The 15,895-nt window shown below is 38.6% G+C and overlaps 1 protein-coding gene across 7 annotated transcripts in view; it reads left to right on the top strand.

Moving 5' to 3' along the window:
• Nmd3 (NMD3 ribosome export adaptor) overlaps nt 1–15,895 on the top strand; it is an 81,962-nt gene that overhangs the window by 6,091 nt on the left and 59,976 nt on the right. For all 7 annotated transcript variants that reach the window (XM_041659119.1, XM_041659118.1, XM_041659117.1 and 4 more), the window contains 8 exons: nt 701–781; nt 2,964–3,092; nt 3,571–3,661; nt 8,071–8,149; nt 9,225–9,321; nt 10,796–10,913; nt 12,641–12,786; nt 14,774–14,886. In XM_041659119.1, the coding sequence (XP_041515053.1) occupies nt 701–781; nt 2,964–3,092; nt 3,571–3,661; nt 8,071–8,149; nt 9,225–9,321; nt 10,796–10,913; nt 12,641–12,786; nt 14,774–14,886 (854 nt within the window). The remainder of the gene's footprint in view (nt 1–700; nt 782–2,963; nt 3,093–3,570; nt 3,662–8,070; nt 8,150–9,224; nt 9,322–10,795; nt 10,914–12,640; nt 12,787–14,773; nt 14,887–15,895) is intronic.

Below are 15,895 nucleotides of genomic sequence, written 5' to 3'. Positions count from 1 at the left end.
TCCTCCCACCTATCTCTAACCAATGAGAGCCAAGCAGTTTCTTTTTATTTAACCAATGACCTTCCTCCATCAGTAGTCAGTACATGAATACTTCTCAAATGAATGTCCATTTTTTTCTTTCTTAACTTATTTTATGTACCTTGGTGTTTTGCCTGCATGTATATCTGTGTGAGGGTGTCAGAAGCCCCAGAACTGGGGTTATAGACAAGTGTGAGCTGCTGTATGGGTGCTGGGAATTGAACCTGGGTCCTCTGGAAGAGCAGCCAGTGCTCTCAACCACTTTCTCTCCAGCAAATGTCCATTCTTAGAAGGGGAGGAGGGAAATCTATAGTCCAACATAGAAAGATACTAACTTGAATAGACGCTTTTATTTACGGAATAATTGTGTTTCTTTTGCATAATGAAGTCATCAGTTTGTTATTTAAAAAAATTTATATTTATATATTTTAAGAGTAGTAGCTTTTTTTATATAGTTCTTTCTTGGCTCACTGTGCAGCCAATGGGTTGCCCTTTCATGTGCTGCTTTTGTTGCCATGGCTTTAGTGATAGACCTTTTATTTGTTTGTACTGAGTGTTGTAATGATGTTAACCCCATGTTCCTTCAAAGATCTGAGTTGTTTATGAATGAGGTATTCATTCATCTTTCCATCTCTCAGATGGGGACTTAAGTTTCCGTTCTTTTCTTCAATATTTTATGAAGGTTCGCCTTGTTGATGCATGCTTTGTTTGGACTGAGCCCCATTCCAAGAGGCTTAAAGTTAAATTGACAATTCAGAAAGAGGTAAGCTATTCATTTTTCCTTTAATATGGTTAAAATAAAAGTCATGAGAATGAGGGACTAATGTTAAATTATTTTATGGACTAAACGCTTTAAAAGGAAGAATATAATTTAAATCTTAGTCTTTTATTATCTTTTAATCATCTGACTTATAATTGGGTCAATTAGTGGATTCAGTAGTCTCGTTAAAGGTTTTTTTTTTTTTTTAAAGATTTATTTATTATGTACACAGTGTTCAGCCTCCATGCCTGCAGGCCAGAAGAGGGCACCAGATCTCATTACAGATGGTTGTGAGCCACCATGTGGTTGCTGGGAATTGAACTCAGGACCTCTGGAAGAGCAGTCAGTGCTCTTAACCTCTGAGCCATCTCTCCAGCCCCTCGTTAAAGGTTTTGTTTTTGTTTTAAGTTAGGCTCTCACTAGGTAGCCCTTGCTGGTCTAGCGCTTACTAAGTAGAAATCCTCCTGCCTTTGCCCCTGAGTGCTGGCATTAAAGACAGTGTGCACCACCATGCCCAGCCCTCAGTTATTTTTAGCAGCTGTATGTTGTTGGTGCCTGTAATCCCAGGGTTGTGAGGACTAAAATTCAGTTCCTGGCACCAACATTGGGCACCTTTCAGCCACCTGTAATTCCAGTTCCAAGGGATCTAGCACTTATTTCTGGCCTCCATGGCTGCCTGCACTCATGTGCACATCTATACACAGTTAAAAGTTAAAACTTTTTAGAAAGCAAAAATAATTAATTTTAAAAAGATTGAAGGCCGGGCGGTGGTGGCGCACGCCTGTAATCCCAGCACTTGGGAGGCAGAGACAGGCGGACAGGCGGATCTCTGTGAGTTCGAGGCCAGCCTGGTCTACCAAGGGAGTTCCAGGACAGGCTCCAAAGCTACAGAGAAACCCTGTCTCGAAAAACCAAAAAAAAAAAAAAAGATTGAAGTTAAAACATTAGGTAAGACTGATTCTCAAGTTTGACTTATTATCTTATATCACAGTAGCAGAATCAGAATCTCTGGATTTGTTTGTTTATTATTATTTTCCTGAAGTACTAAAGATCAAGCCTAAGGTCTCAAGTGTGCCAGGTGAGCTCAGTACCATTAAGCTTTGTATACTCCTAGACTGTATTTAGAAAGCTTCCCAGGCAACTGTTTGTGGAGAATTTCCTTCTTACTAGTCTTCTAAAAGTGAATTCTTTGTGCGTCACACACATAGGCACACATGCATATATACACAGCATGTCCACATATATATAACTTTAAAAAAAATTTAGGTTGAGTTTGCAAACTCAGTATATAGCCACAAATCCTGCTCTTCTTCCCAAATGCTGAAATTTTAGGTGTGTGCCAGCATGCCAGGCTTATACGGCAGTGGGAATATAGTGTGACAGACAGGCGCTCTCCCAGTCAAGCCACATCCCTACCCCCAAGTTTTTAAAAAAATATGTTCACAACCACTTTTTCTAGAGGTAAACTTAAAATGGTAATCTAATACTTGGAATTCATGTGTACCTTTCTTAAAACAGTATAACTTACCACTGGGGTGAGTGTTATAGGAAGGCTGTGTGTTTGTTCCTGGTTGCCCAAACCCGAAATAATGTGTGAACATTATATTTATTAATTATAAAATATTTATATTTTTAAAATTTCTATTTATGAAATATTATTTACAACACTGCTTGGTCTATTAGCTTATGCATATTTCTGGCTAACTCATATCTTAAATTAACCCATCTTCATTAATCTGTATTCCCACAAGACTGTGGCTTATCAGTTCTGACGTCTGTCTCCAGCGGGGCTACACAGCTTTTCCCTGATTTCGTCTTCTTTCAGCATTCAGTTTAGTTTTCCCCACATAGCTCTACTCTTTTGCCCTATCACAAGCCAAGACAGTTTATTAACCAATGGCATTCCCAGCATATGGAGGGAAATCCCACATCAGGGAAGTAGCTCAGTGGTAGAATGCTTGGCCAGCGTGCATCAGGCCCCATGTTCAATCCTTGTATGTTCCCTCTCTCCTCCCAAAATAGGTAGTATAGCCTAATTTTATAATTTTAACTTTAGCTTACTGGTGTCCTTAATGCATTCAGAGAAAAAAGTTTCAAATTACTTATTTTTCTTCTTGAATAAAGAAAGCGGTCCCTATTGGACAGAGCTGTAAGAGTAAAGGAGTGCAATTGCTTTCTTTTCCAGGTGATGAATGGTGCTATCCTTCAGCAAGTGTTTGTGGTCGACTATGTTGTTCAGTCCCAAATGTGTGGAGACTGCCATAGAGTGGAAGCTAAGGATTTCTGGAAGGCTGTGATTCAAGTCAGGCAGAAGGTACTGAAGACACATAACGAGTGAATTCTGCAACATGAACTTAGCATTGCCCATTATAAATAGCTGATAAACCCTTCTTTGTTCCCTTGATGTATGACCAGAATCTAGGTTTCTGGAACATTCAACTTTGGAAATACATCACTATTTTATGTTTTAGTTAATTTTTTTAAAAAAGATTTATTTATTTATTTATTATGTATACAACATGTGTGCCTGCAGGCCAGAAGAGGGCACCAGGTCTCTTTACAGATGGTTGTGAGCCACCATGTGGTTGCTGGGAATTGAACTCAGGACCTCTAGAAGAACAATCAGTGCTCTTAACCTCTGAGCCATCTCTCCAGTCCCGTTTTAGTTAATTTTTAAAAGATGTTTTTGTTTGAAAAATCAGTGTGCTATATCTGTAGATGATATATGTGTACTATACTTATTAATGTTTTTTGGCATATAATGTACTGATTGTTAATGCATGGATGTTTAGACTCTTCACAAGAAAACGTTCTACTATCTGGAGCAATTGATTCTGAAATATGGAATGCATCAGAATACACTGCGTATCAAAGAGATTCATGGTGAGTTCAAATTGAAAAGAATTGGAAACTATCTAAATTTTCTTTCAGTTATCCCAAATAACATTGTCTTTCTCAGCTTTTGAAGCAATTGCAAATTCTTTTAAAAAAATCATGTGCATATATGTACACGTGTAAAAAGAAATTCTTTTTTTTTTTTTTTTTTTTTATTTTTATTTTTTGAGACAGGGTTTCTCCATAGCTTTTGGTTCCTGTCCTGGAACTAGCTCTTGTAGACCAGGCTGGCCTCGAACTCACAGAGATCCGCCTGCCTCTGCCTCCCGAGTGCTGGGATTAAAGGCGTGCGCCACCACCGCCCGGCTTAAAAAGAAATTCTTAATTTAATATCTGCATTATGCATGTTGCTTAATTTAGGAATTGAGTTTTCTTCTGTTAGCTGATACTAAACACACATGTTAGTGGCTATTGTGGATAACACGTATCTAGAACTGTTTTTTTTTCTATGGTGATGTACCTCTGTCCCAGTTCATTTATTAAGCATTTAGTTTATGATAGATGCCATTCTTTGTCCTTGGAATATAATGCTATATTAATATTAGTTCTTGCCCTCTATGTGTTGTTCATCTTGAAGAATAAGCCAGTGACTCCATTAATGCAGTGTAAAGAAATAAGAAACTCATCAAGAACTTGTTTCATATGGGAAAGATTGCTCTGATTGGAAGATCTCTTAAGTTCTACTTTTTCTCTGTATTTTATGTGCTGAGAGGTAATGTGTGATAGATAGAATTCAGTATAAACTCAGTAAATAAAGAGGGATAAATACATAGTGAAGTATCTGAATGGAGTTCTGAAACAAAAAATTTCATGGTAGTTTCTAAGTTCTGCCTCAGAATATGCTGGGTTTTGTTTGGCATGGTTTCTTTGATGGTGGCTGGGATGGCCATCTGGGTTTCATGTGACTGCCCTGAATGACACTGTAGGCTTATAGCATTCACTGTAGATGCAGCATACTTTTATATATATTTGATGGCAATGCCATAGTTCTGAAATTGATAATTTAAAATTTAAATATTTTGAAGCAAACGCAAGATTCCTGCTACTAATAGGTTTTGGTTGGTGTTATTGTTAGACAAGAGTTGTTTTTCTAAGTCACTTTTTAAAATACAGGATTTCTGATGGTGACTGTTCTTGAAGAAATGACCAAAGTCCTTAAAAGAGAAAGCAGTATCAGTTATGTGAAAACGTAATCTGTGCCTCTACGTTGAGAGTATTACTGGTAGGCATAGGGTTGTCTGCATCATGAAACAATTTAGTGATACCTTGTCTTAGTTAGGGGTTTCTGTTGCTGTGAGGAGACTCTATGGCCACGACAACTCTTACAAAGCCTTTAATTGGGGCTAGTCAATGGTTCAGAGGTTGTTAATGGTGGGAAACTGGCTTGCTGGCAGACATGGTACTGGAGGGGTACCTGGGATTTCTATATCTGGATTGGCAGGCAGCAGGAGGAAGAGACATTTGGCCTGGCTTGGGCATCTGAAATCTCAAAGACCTCCCCCAGTAACACACTTCTTCCATCAAGGGTATGCCTCCTAAAAGTGCCATTCCCTATGAGCCTGTGGGGGCCATTTCCATTCAAACCACCACACTTGTGTACACGATTCCTTTATTGATTGCCTAATCCCTTGGGAAAAGTGTGCTGAGTAATGCCTGATGAAGAAACTCAAAGCTGGGTGTGGTGTTGCATGTCTGTTGTCTTGGTACTTGGGAGTTGGAGGCAGGAGGAGTGAGCGTTTGAAGGTTGTCCCCTGTATAAGCCTGCCTGGGCAACATGAGAGTCTGTTGGATTGCTTGTTTGCCTTCAGTTCATTCATATTCTAGCAAAGGACCATAGTAGAAATTATTCTCACAGAATGTTTCGTTGGCAAAAGACTAAATTCATTTTTAAAATTACTGCCAAAGCCCCAGTGCTGCAGGTTTAACAACCCTTCTTCTAGCTAAAGTCTTTTTTCGTCACTAATTTTTGACTTAAATGAGTGTTTTCCTTAACTTGTATATTAGTAACTTAAACGACATTGTAGTTGGAGTTGGAGAGATGACTCCTCAGGGAAGAGTGCTAGCTGTTCTTTTAGAGGACTGGAGTCTGGTCCAAGCACCCATTTTCACTGGTTTAAAATCCACCTTCAATTCTAACTCCAGGCAATCTAATGCCTTCTTCATCGTGTAGGCACCTTGCACACGTGTGTACACAAACATACACATTAATAGAAACAAAGTATGTATTTAAAAATAATTCTAAACATTCAAATCGTATAGAAATTATCCTTATTTGTCCATCTCTAGAGATAATGTAGTTCCTTAAAACAGTGTACTCTGTAACTTGTCGGTAGTTGCTCTCATGAAGTGCTCTGTGACTCTGAATGCTTTGAACTGTTTGGAAGACTTTCAGGAACACTGCATTTACTTCCATTTAATTATTTTTAATTGTTCTCTGATAGTCCTTAGTTAGTGGACTAACTGAGTTAGTTAAATAAATAAATTGATTTATTAGTAGACTTATATTTTACTTTTTGCTGCTGGAAATAGCAGTGAATAACTATCCTTTTGTTCATCTTTGTGTATATGTGGTGGTTTTTCTTGGGAATTGATTTAAGAATTGCTGGGGCTGGAGAGATGGCTCAGTGGTTAAGAGCACTGCCTGCTCTTCCAAAGGTCCTGAGTTCAATTCCCAGCAACCACATGGTGGCTCACAACCATCTGTAATGAAGTCTGGTGCCCTCTTCTGGCCTGCAGGCATACACACAGACAGAATATTGTATAGATAAATAAATATTAAAAAAAAAAGAATTGGAATTGCTGGACAGGAGAATCCAAATATAAACTTTGATGTCCCATAACAGTGCTAGTATACTACTTTCCCAGCACCAGTGAGCTTTTCATTTTTCCTGACACTTGCTGGTAATGCTTAGAACTGGGTTGGCCTTTCTAAATTTTGCACACATGATGGCATATTGTTTTAATCTGTACTTCTTGATTAGTAATAAGGGATAAAAGTTTTCTTATGCATTTAATTGTTTTGTTTCTAGTGTGAGTCATCTGTTGTTAGTTACCTTCACTCATGTATCTAATTTGTCTTGTTTTGTATGTGTTTTTAGGGTGTTGGTTACCTTCGGCACTAAGAATAATACTTGTTGAAGTCAATTTTCTTTTTTTCCTTTTCTCATATTTTTAAAAATTTTAAAACATTTTCATACATTACATTTTATTTGTATTCTTCCCTCCCAACTTCTTTCAGATGCTGCCTTCCAACTTCATGTTCTTTCTCTCTCAGCTGCTCTGATCTCAGAGTCTCGTTTGTAGCTTAGCCCTGCCTACTGTGGCATACAGGGTGCTAGTGAACGTGGCTAGTTTTAGGGGTGAAGCTATTTTGAGTTGTTTACCTTCCTGTTTACTATGCATCCCTGCAGGATGGAATGTTTTAATCTTGGGAAACTGTATGCAACACCATCTAATCAAATTCTTTCAATTTTTAGTCATGCTTTTTTTATACTTGAGGATTGTTAGTCAGTTTAATTAAGGTAACAGAAATATCCCATTTTTTAGATGCTTTACTTTTGCGGGGAGGAGGATTTTCGAGACAGGGCTTCTCTGTGTAACAGCTCTGGCTGTTCTGGAACTCGCTTCATAGTTCTGATCTTGAACTCACAGATATCTGCCTGCCTCTGCTGCTTCCCTAATGTTGGGATTAAAGTTGTGCACTACCACCCCCCAGTTTATGCTTTATAATTTTAATTCGTAGTTGGGTCCTAACTCTTTAATTGATGCAAAGTATCTAAATTCGTCATTTATCAGTTAAATGCCGTTGATCCTCTTTTAAGGTCTTTTGATTAAATAAGGTCTTTTTCTGCAATCTCAAGTTTGCATGAACTTTTATAATAGCCTCATGCTGTCTTAATTTCATATAAGTCCTGTGAATTTGCTCTTTTCCCTCAATATTGTCCTGGCTATTGTGAGTAAATTTAATTCTTATTTCAGTATCTCATAAATATTCCTTAGCAGTAGACTTCCTTTTGGCTGTCCCTTTGTTGGTAGTGTAAAATGACACTTCACTGGCTAGATAATGCCATCTGGGGCCTACTTTGTTCACTTTCCTTGTGGGTTAGCTAGGACGCTTGTCATCATATTGGTAGACTGTTCCAGTTATTACGTAAAATATTCTTTTCCTTTTGTCTCATGGTCTTGAATTTTGTTCTTGTGACTTAATGTGAATCTTTTCATTTTTTAGCTTCTTATCTGATTTTTTGTCTGCCTTTTTGACAACAGTTCTTAATATCCCCAACATGTTTTGGCTATACAATTTTCTAATAATATATTTTACTTATGGGTTTCATTTGTGATGTGGCCATGTTAGAGGAAGGCCTTATTTTATAGAACCATTTTTATTATATTTTTAGATGGTTTGGATTTCTACTATTCTTCAAAACAACATGCTCAGAAGATGGTGGAGTTTCTTCAGGGTGCAGTTCCCTGCAGGTACGTTGTGAACCTAAATGTCTAAATAAGTCCCTGGATCAGGGAATAGGACATATATAGGTCACATCTTTTCCTCAGGCTTAGATAACTTACTTTGTTAAAATTAAAATTTTGCACGACTATTTAAACAGTCGTGAAACATTGAGTTATCCATTTTATATTAGCCAAATAGTGCTGAAGAATCTTTTGGTAGCTAAACCTAACTTCATAATAATGAGCAATGTAAGGCTGGGCTATAGAAGAACGAGAGAAGAGCTAGGACTTCAAGATGAGGGAAATTTTCACAAGCTGAGTTTATATTGAAAAATGAGATTAGGAGGAACATTAGTGTGGATTAGAGTGTAGTCATTCTGATGGAAGTTTGAGATGTTGTGGATAAAATTAAGCTTTGCCCTGTGTTCTAGTTTCATGTCTGTTGCTGTGATAAATCCCCCTGACAGAAAGCAGCTTAGAAGAAAGGGTTTATTAAGCTTCCAGTTGTTACAGTTCATATCATGGATAAATCAAATCAGTGAGTCATATCTTATCCAAGAGCAGAGAAATAAATATGGACATGCTTGCCCACTTGCTTGATTATTTCTTCTCAGCTCGATTTCTCTGTGCTCAAACAGTTCAGGGCCCTCTGCCTTGGACAGTGGTTCTCAATATTCTCAGTGCTGTGACTCTTTAATATAGTCCCCCATGCTGTGGTGACCCCAACCGTAAAGTTACTTCACTGTTACTTCTTAACTGTAATTTTGCTATTGTTATGAATTATAATGTAAATATATGATATGCGGGACCCACAGACTGAGACCTGCTGACCTAGGGAATGTGCCACTGTGGGGCCAGGTCTTCCCATATCAATTTACTCAATAAAGACAGCTCCCCAGAGGCAAATTTACATGTTCATAGACCAGCCCAGTTCTTCTCTGTACTTGATTCTAGGTTATGTCAGGTTGACAGTTAAAGCCAACCACACCATTAGAAAGCCGTGTGAAGACATTAGACTTTGATTTGATGAAAATTGATGTCCCTTACTTTATACAAGGAAGGATCTGTCCCTTTCTATTAATACTATTTTTTTTCTTAATAGATACAAAGCATCACAAAGATTGATCTCCCAAGATATCCATAGTAACACATACAATTACAAGAGCACTTTTTCTGTTGAAATTGTTCCAATATGCAAGGTACCTCTTTTTATGTAATTAATTCATATCTGTAAGAGAATAGTAATTAATTGGTTATATATAATTTATTGCCCCTGGTTTCCTACTGGCTAAAAATTAAGAATAGCTTCCTTCAATTATTTTTGACATGCTCAGCTTTGTTTAAAAAAAAAATCCAAAATCTGTGTTTATAACTATGGGTTGGAATGCTCTTCATTTTGGTGTATTATGATGAAAAGATTGGACTGGGGAGATGGTTCATCCTTTTTAAAGTGCTTGCCGTGCAAACTTGATGACTTGAGTTGGATCCCTGGAGCCCAGATAAAGAGAACCAGTTCCACATAGTTGTCCTCTGATGTCAGCATGTATACTTGAATATGTGTGCATGTGTGCACACACAAATTGATTGTAAAATTTTATAATCCAGTCTTATTAAAAGTTGGAATCTTGGGCTGGGCGGTGGTGGCGCACTCCTTTAATCCCAGCACTTGGGAGGCAGAGGCAGGCGGATCTTTGTGAGTTCGAGGCCAGCCTGGTCTACAAGAGCTAGTTCCAGGACAGGCTCCAAAGCTACACAGAGAAATACTGTTTCAAAAAAATAAAAAGGGAATCTCAGTGGACATACAATAATTTCATGAAACGTTCATCTATAAGAAATGGTAGTTAAAAAGATCAGTGAGCCACTTTGGATTATGTGTGGGTAAGATTTTTGTATATACACATTAGTGTTTGTATACATAGATGTGTACAGGTGGAGGCCAGAAGTCAGTTTTAGGTGTCTCCATAAATTGCTGTCCATTGTATTTCTTAAGATAGTTTCTCAGTGTACCTGGAGCCAACTAATTAGTCTGGATTAGCTGGCTAATGAGCCGCTGCAATCTGCGTGTCTCTACTTCGCCACTTCCAGGCTTACAACTTTTTTTTTTTACCTGAGTGCTGAGAATCTGTATTTGGCTTCTGCTGTCTTTCTAGCTTGGCCAACAGGATTTTGACTACAGTATTAATGGAAATGAGATCATAGAATCGTCTTTACTTGTAAACATTTCAATAAAACATTTAAAACATACATTATCATTTCATTTAAATGTACTAAGATAAAGCACTTTTAAAAAATAAATGAGTAAAATCCAACAAATAACTTGGTCTGCTGGCGCTTGCCTTTAATCTCTGTATTTGGGAGGCAAAGGCAAGCAGATCTCTATGAGTTTAAGGTGGCTAGTCTACATAGTGACAAATGGGCTCAACTTAAGAATGTACAGAGTGTTTCCATTTCTCTAAGGTGTAACTTTTATCTGCAGGTCCTTTATTGGCCCAAGATGAAAAATAATGTTGTGGAGCCAGGCATGGTAGTGTCCTCTAGGCAGAATCAGACTTGATAATTCTTGTCTGGTCCATCCACAAATTCAGACAGTTTTGTCAGGTTTACTAATGAGTGTTTCTCAAAGGCAGCTAACTGAGAATTGCCTTGTTTTAGATGTTACTTCTTTTTGTCTAGGATAATGTTGTCTGCCTATCTCCAAAACTGGCACAGAGTCTTGGAAATATGAGCCAGATATGTATTTGTATTCGAGTAACTAGTGCCATCCATCTCATAGACCCCAACACCATGCAAGGTAAGCTTTGTCCTCTGTGGTAACAGCAATCACTCACGGCCTTTATATTGATATCCCCCATACTCATTTTTTTTCTTTTCTTCTTTTTTTATGAGACAAGGTCTCATGTAGCCTAGACTAGCCTTAAACTCTACATGTATTCAAAGATGACCTTCAGTGCCTGAGCCTCTTCCCTCCACCTCCCCAGTGCTAGGATCACAGAGGTGTGCCCTGAAACCAGGTTACATGCTATTGGAGATATGCCAGCCAAGCATCTGCTAAGTGAGCTGCATCTCCAGTCCCAAATGTTACTCTTGATAATATTATTTTGAAAGACTTATAGTTGAGTTTAGTACTTTTAAATACTGCAATTAGCTGGGGTGGAGGTGGTGGTGCACACCTTTAATCCCAGCACTTGGGGGGCAGAGGCAGGTTGATATCTGTGAGTTCAAGGACAGCCTGGTCTACAGAGTGAGTGCCAGGACAAACTCCAAAGCTACACAGAGAAACCCTGTCTCACAAAAACAAAACAATACAGGAATTATAGAGCTTTTTGTTATTCTTCTTTTTTAAAGAAAATTTACTATGAACTTGTAGATAGTTCAGTTTTATTCATTTTCTGAAAATTTTCTGACTCATAATTTTGGTGACTAAGTCTTTTTGCCACATGTGTGTTTGCTCACATATTTGTGCCTGTTAGGCAGAGATTCTGCTGCTAAACTCTATGTCTAGCCTGCAAGTTTTAGTTTTTGAACAAGTATTTTAAATTTTGGGATATTTGAGCTGTGATCCAGTGAGGTACCTAGTTTAAGTAGGAATTTTAACTTTTCACCATTATTATGGGTCATTTTTAGTATATCTTTATAGAAATCTTTTTTTTAAGAAAGGAAGACTGCATAGTGATAGTCTTGATATTTGTCTCCTCAATCTTTTTCTTAAGTTTCTTATAAGCTTTTTGTATTTTGATACTTTTCAGAAACTCATTGATTATATTATCAGCTAAGGTCTGTTTGCAATAATAGGGTAGGGTGGGCATTCTTCCCTGTCACATAAAAGTAGGCTTTATGGCTTTTAACTTGAGCAGCTATGGTGACCAGTAGTTTTCTGTAATGAAACATCAGCACATGAAATCACCATAAAACTGATTGAATTTATTGTGTGGCATTCTGCTTACATAACCAAGATGTAAATAACTTTTTTTTTTTGAAAATTTTTTTCTATTTAAAAATTTATACTTCCTTCCCTCCTCCCATTCCCCCCGCCCCCCTCTCACCTCCCTCCCTCCCCCTCCCTGCTTAAAAGAGGACAGGGAACCCTGCCCTGTGGGAAGTCCAAGGCCCTCCCCCTTACATCCAGGCCTAGGAAGCTGTGCATCCAAATAGACTAGGGTCCCAAAAAGCCAGTACATGTAGTGGAAACAAGTCCCAGTGCCTTTATCAATGGCTTCTCAGTCAGCCCCCATTGTCAGCCACATTCAGAGAGTCCGGTTTATCACATGCTCGTTCAGTCCCGGTCCAGCTGGCTTTGGTGAGCTCCCCTTAGAATAGGCACACGATATAAATAACTTTTGACACCCGATATTTGTCTTGTGCTGTGGGAGGTTTGGAGCTCATATATGGAAATGAGCGATGACTTAGACTTCTGTTCCTGTTGGCCTGATTCTTCCTGTTGTTATAAACATCCTTCTGGTTAACACGTTTGATGACTTAGACATTTATCAGTAATCTTGTTTTTATGCTTGTTCTTAGTTGCCGATATTGATGGAAACATGTTCTGGAGCCACCCTTTCAATAGTTTATGCCACCCTAAACAGCTCGAAGAGTTTATTGTGATGGAATGCAGCATAGTCCGAGATCTGAAACGAAGTGCTGGGGCTGGAGTCCTATCAAAAAAAGTAAGCAGCATCTACCCATTCTTACTCTTAAAAGTTTTTGGTTTTCGATTGTTAGTAGTTATAAAATGTGGAGTCTAGATAAAGAAATATACCGTGAGGTTAGCTGTGAGGGCCAGAGGTGAGGCATCACTCAGCAGGTAAAAGTGAAGTCTCATGACCTGAGTCGGGTCCCTGGAATCGACTCTACAAAGTTTTCCTCTGGTCTCCAGGTGCTGTGGCATATGCCAGCACCCTGTCTTATACACACAGACACACAAATAAGAAATACAATTCCTTTAAAACGGAGTTGTCATCACTGGGTTTGGTAGAGCATCCCTTTAATCTCAACACTCAGAAGGCGGAAGAATTCAGATCTCTGAGTTTGAGCCAGCCTGGTTTGTATGTCAGTTACCAGGGCTACATACTGAGACACATGCTGACATACTGTCTCACAAAAAATGAAATTGAATGGATCATTGTGGTGAAAGTTGCTGAACTATAGTCTAAGTCATTTTCTTCTTTTTGTATTGGGAAAAAGGCTTTTTTTCTGTTTTTATTTTAAAAAATTCATTGTTCACATTTATTTTGGTGAGAGAGAACCAAGTGGACAATTAAATTTCTGAATCGTTACTGAATATGAAATCTTTTTTTATACAACATAGAATGCCTTTGAGGCAGTTTATCACTATGAGAACGTTTGGTCCACATTCAGATTCCTTCCTTTGTCTCAGAAGTTTGCTCAGACTAGCATCTAGGTGGGGAACACACATTAAACTGTGTGAATATTGTAATTCTTAAATCTTTTCTTCAGTGATAATACTTTTCTGTCTTGTTATGATACCAACTTCTTAAACAGAAAGAGTACATACCTTGTAGAATATACTACCTTCTGGGTCTCTATTCCTGTTTGATTATAGTGCCAATATAACTTGATTTTATTGTCTTTCTCTAAATTAGAAGAGCACCTGCGTTTTGACAAACATGTTTTTATGGGACTATTTCAGAGATGAGTGTACTTTTAGATTGTATTTGGGGAGGAGAGAGGCTGTTCATGTGCACATGTGTACCTGTAGAAGTCAGGACAACTTGAAGGAGCTGCATCTGAGCATCAGACTCATATCATTAGACTTGGTGGCGATCCTTGTTGTCCACTGAGCTCTCTCTCTAGCCCAGTGTGTGTGTGTGGGGGGGGGGGGGGTGGCTCACTGTTAGTGTGCTGGTGTCATTTGTAGGTTTTCTGAACTCTTGGTTAATTTGTTTGTTTTTAAGTCTTGGGTCTCACAGGCATTTGCTTGAACTGTTTTGTAGTGGGGAGCTGTGGGTCTGCTTTTCGTCCCGCCTGGCTCCCGCACAGCTAGCTTTACACCAGAAATAACAACGCACAAATTGTATTCTTTAATAAAACACTGCTTGGCCCATTAGCTCTAGCCCTTACCGGCTAATTCTCATATCCCAATCAACCCATCTCTAATAATCTGTGTAGCAACAGTCTTAACGGGAAAGATTCAGCATGTCTGACCTGGCGGCTTGCTTCATTGCATCTGCCTGAGAGAGGGGAGCATGGCCTCTGAGCTCACTTCCTCTTCCAGCATTCTGTTCTGCCTACTCCACCCACCTAAGGGATGGCCTATCAAAATGGGCCAAGGCAGTTTATTACCAGTGACCTTCCTCCATCACTATTTTCTGGCTTCATGATCCTTTTACCCTTCCAGTTACTTTTGTGCTCACTCTGAGTTAACCAGTCTCTCTCTGAAGCCATTTCCTTTGAAAGTGCTGTATATGTATGTTGCATGTTTGTTTTTTCAGGGGGTAATGGTAATTCCCAGTTTTGCATTGTTTATATGGTTTCGTTTGAAGACATTTTATATACAGGATTTTAGAATTCTGGAAAGTAGAAGGCAGTTCTAAGTGCATATTGAATAAGAAAAAAGTCAATTTTATATTTAATCTTTTCATGAAATGAGTCTTGAATTGTTCTGTTACTGACTCTTTTTCCTTTTCTGCTAAGCACACCCTTGGGGAGGTCTGGATCCAGAAGACATCTGAAATGGACACAGATAAGCAGTATTTTTGTCGGACTCACTTGGGACATCTTTTAAATCCTGGAGACCTGGTGCTGGGGTTTGTTTTATTTTGTTGTGTTTTAACTTGCCAGGTAGCATTGCAAGTTTTCTTCATAAGTCAATAAGATACTAAACTTGTTAATTTCAAAAAAAGATTTAAGAGGTCCTAAGAACCTTCTAGCTTATTTTATTATTGATAATTATAAAACCATGTATTGGACAAAAGCCAATAGTAGTTTCATTTGGGCCATCTTCTGAGTCAGTTATTTAAATACTGAATTTATATAGTTTGAATATTTATAGCTTTTTAATGGAAGTGGGTTGTTTAGGTGACTGTGGAAATGCTTCACTTTTTGGAAATAACCAGGGCTGAAGAGATGGCCCAGAGGTTGTGTGTACTGCTCTTACAGAGGACCCAGGTTCAATTCCCAGTCCTGCTATCAGGTAGGTCACAACTATTAGTTGCTCCAATTTTAAGGGAGCTGATGCTTCTGACTTCTAGGCACTTGCATGTATATAGTGTACATAAATGCATGCAGGCACATACACATAATAAATAAATTAATAAAACAACAGTCCTTTATGTCAGACAGCACCCATAAAAGTAAGTAACTGTCTGCATCTGAGCTTGTTAGTGTCCTCTAGACATGGACTTTGTTCTAGCAGTTTGAGCTCTGTTTAAAAGAAAATGAGAGGTTGTTGCTTGTTTTATAAACTTGCAGACTCAGTTGCATTAAGGCTGAAATTAGGGCTGCTGTGTTACTCCATCTTGTCCTTAACAAGTATATGGAAAGAGGGCACAAGGGACAGTGACAGTCTTAGTGTACAGTGTGTACCTGTCTGCAGAGAAGTATATGGAAAGAGGACACAAGGGACAGTGACAGGCACAAGGGACAGTGACAGTCTTAGTGTACAGTGTGTACCTGTCTGCAGAGAAGTATATGGAAAGAGGACACAAGGGACAGTGACAGACTTAGTGTACAGTGTGTACCTGTCTGCAGAGAAGTATATGGAAAGAGGACACAAGGGAGAGTGGCAGACTTAGTGTACAGTGTGTACCTGTCTGC

This window comes from Microtus oregoni, unplaced genomic scaffold (genome assembly GCF_018167655.1).
Source record: "Microtus oregoni isolate MIOR12 unplaced genomic scaffold, Mior012 000010F_ref0000083, whole genome shotgun sequence".
In the NCBI taxonomy this organism is placed as follows: Eukaryota; Metazoa; Chordata; class Mammalia; order Rodentia; family Cricetidae; genus Microtus; species Microtus oregoni.
The sequence above is the reverse complement of the archived record's forward strand: the minus strand, read 5'-3'. Positions and strand labels throughout refer to the sequence as shown.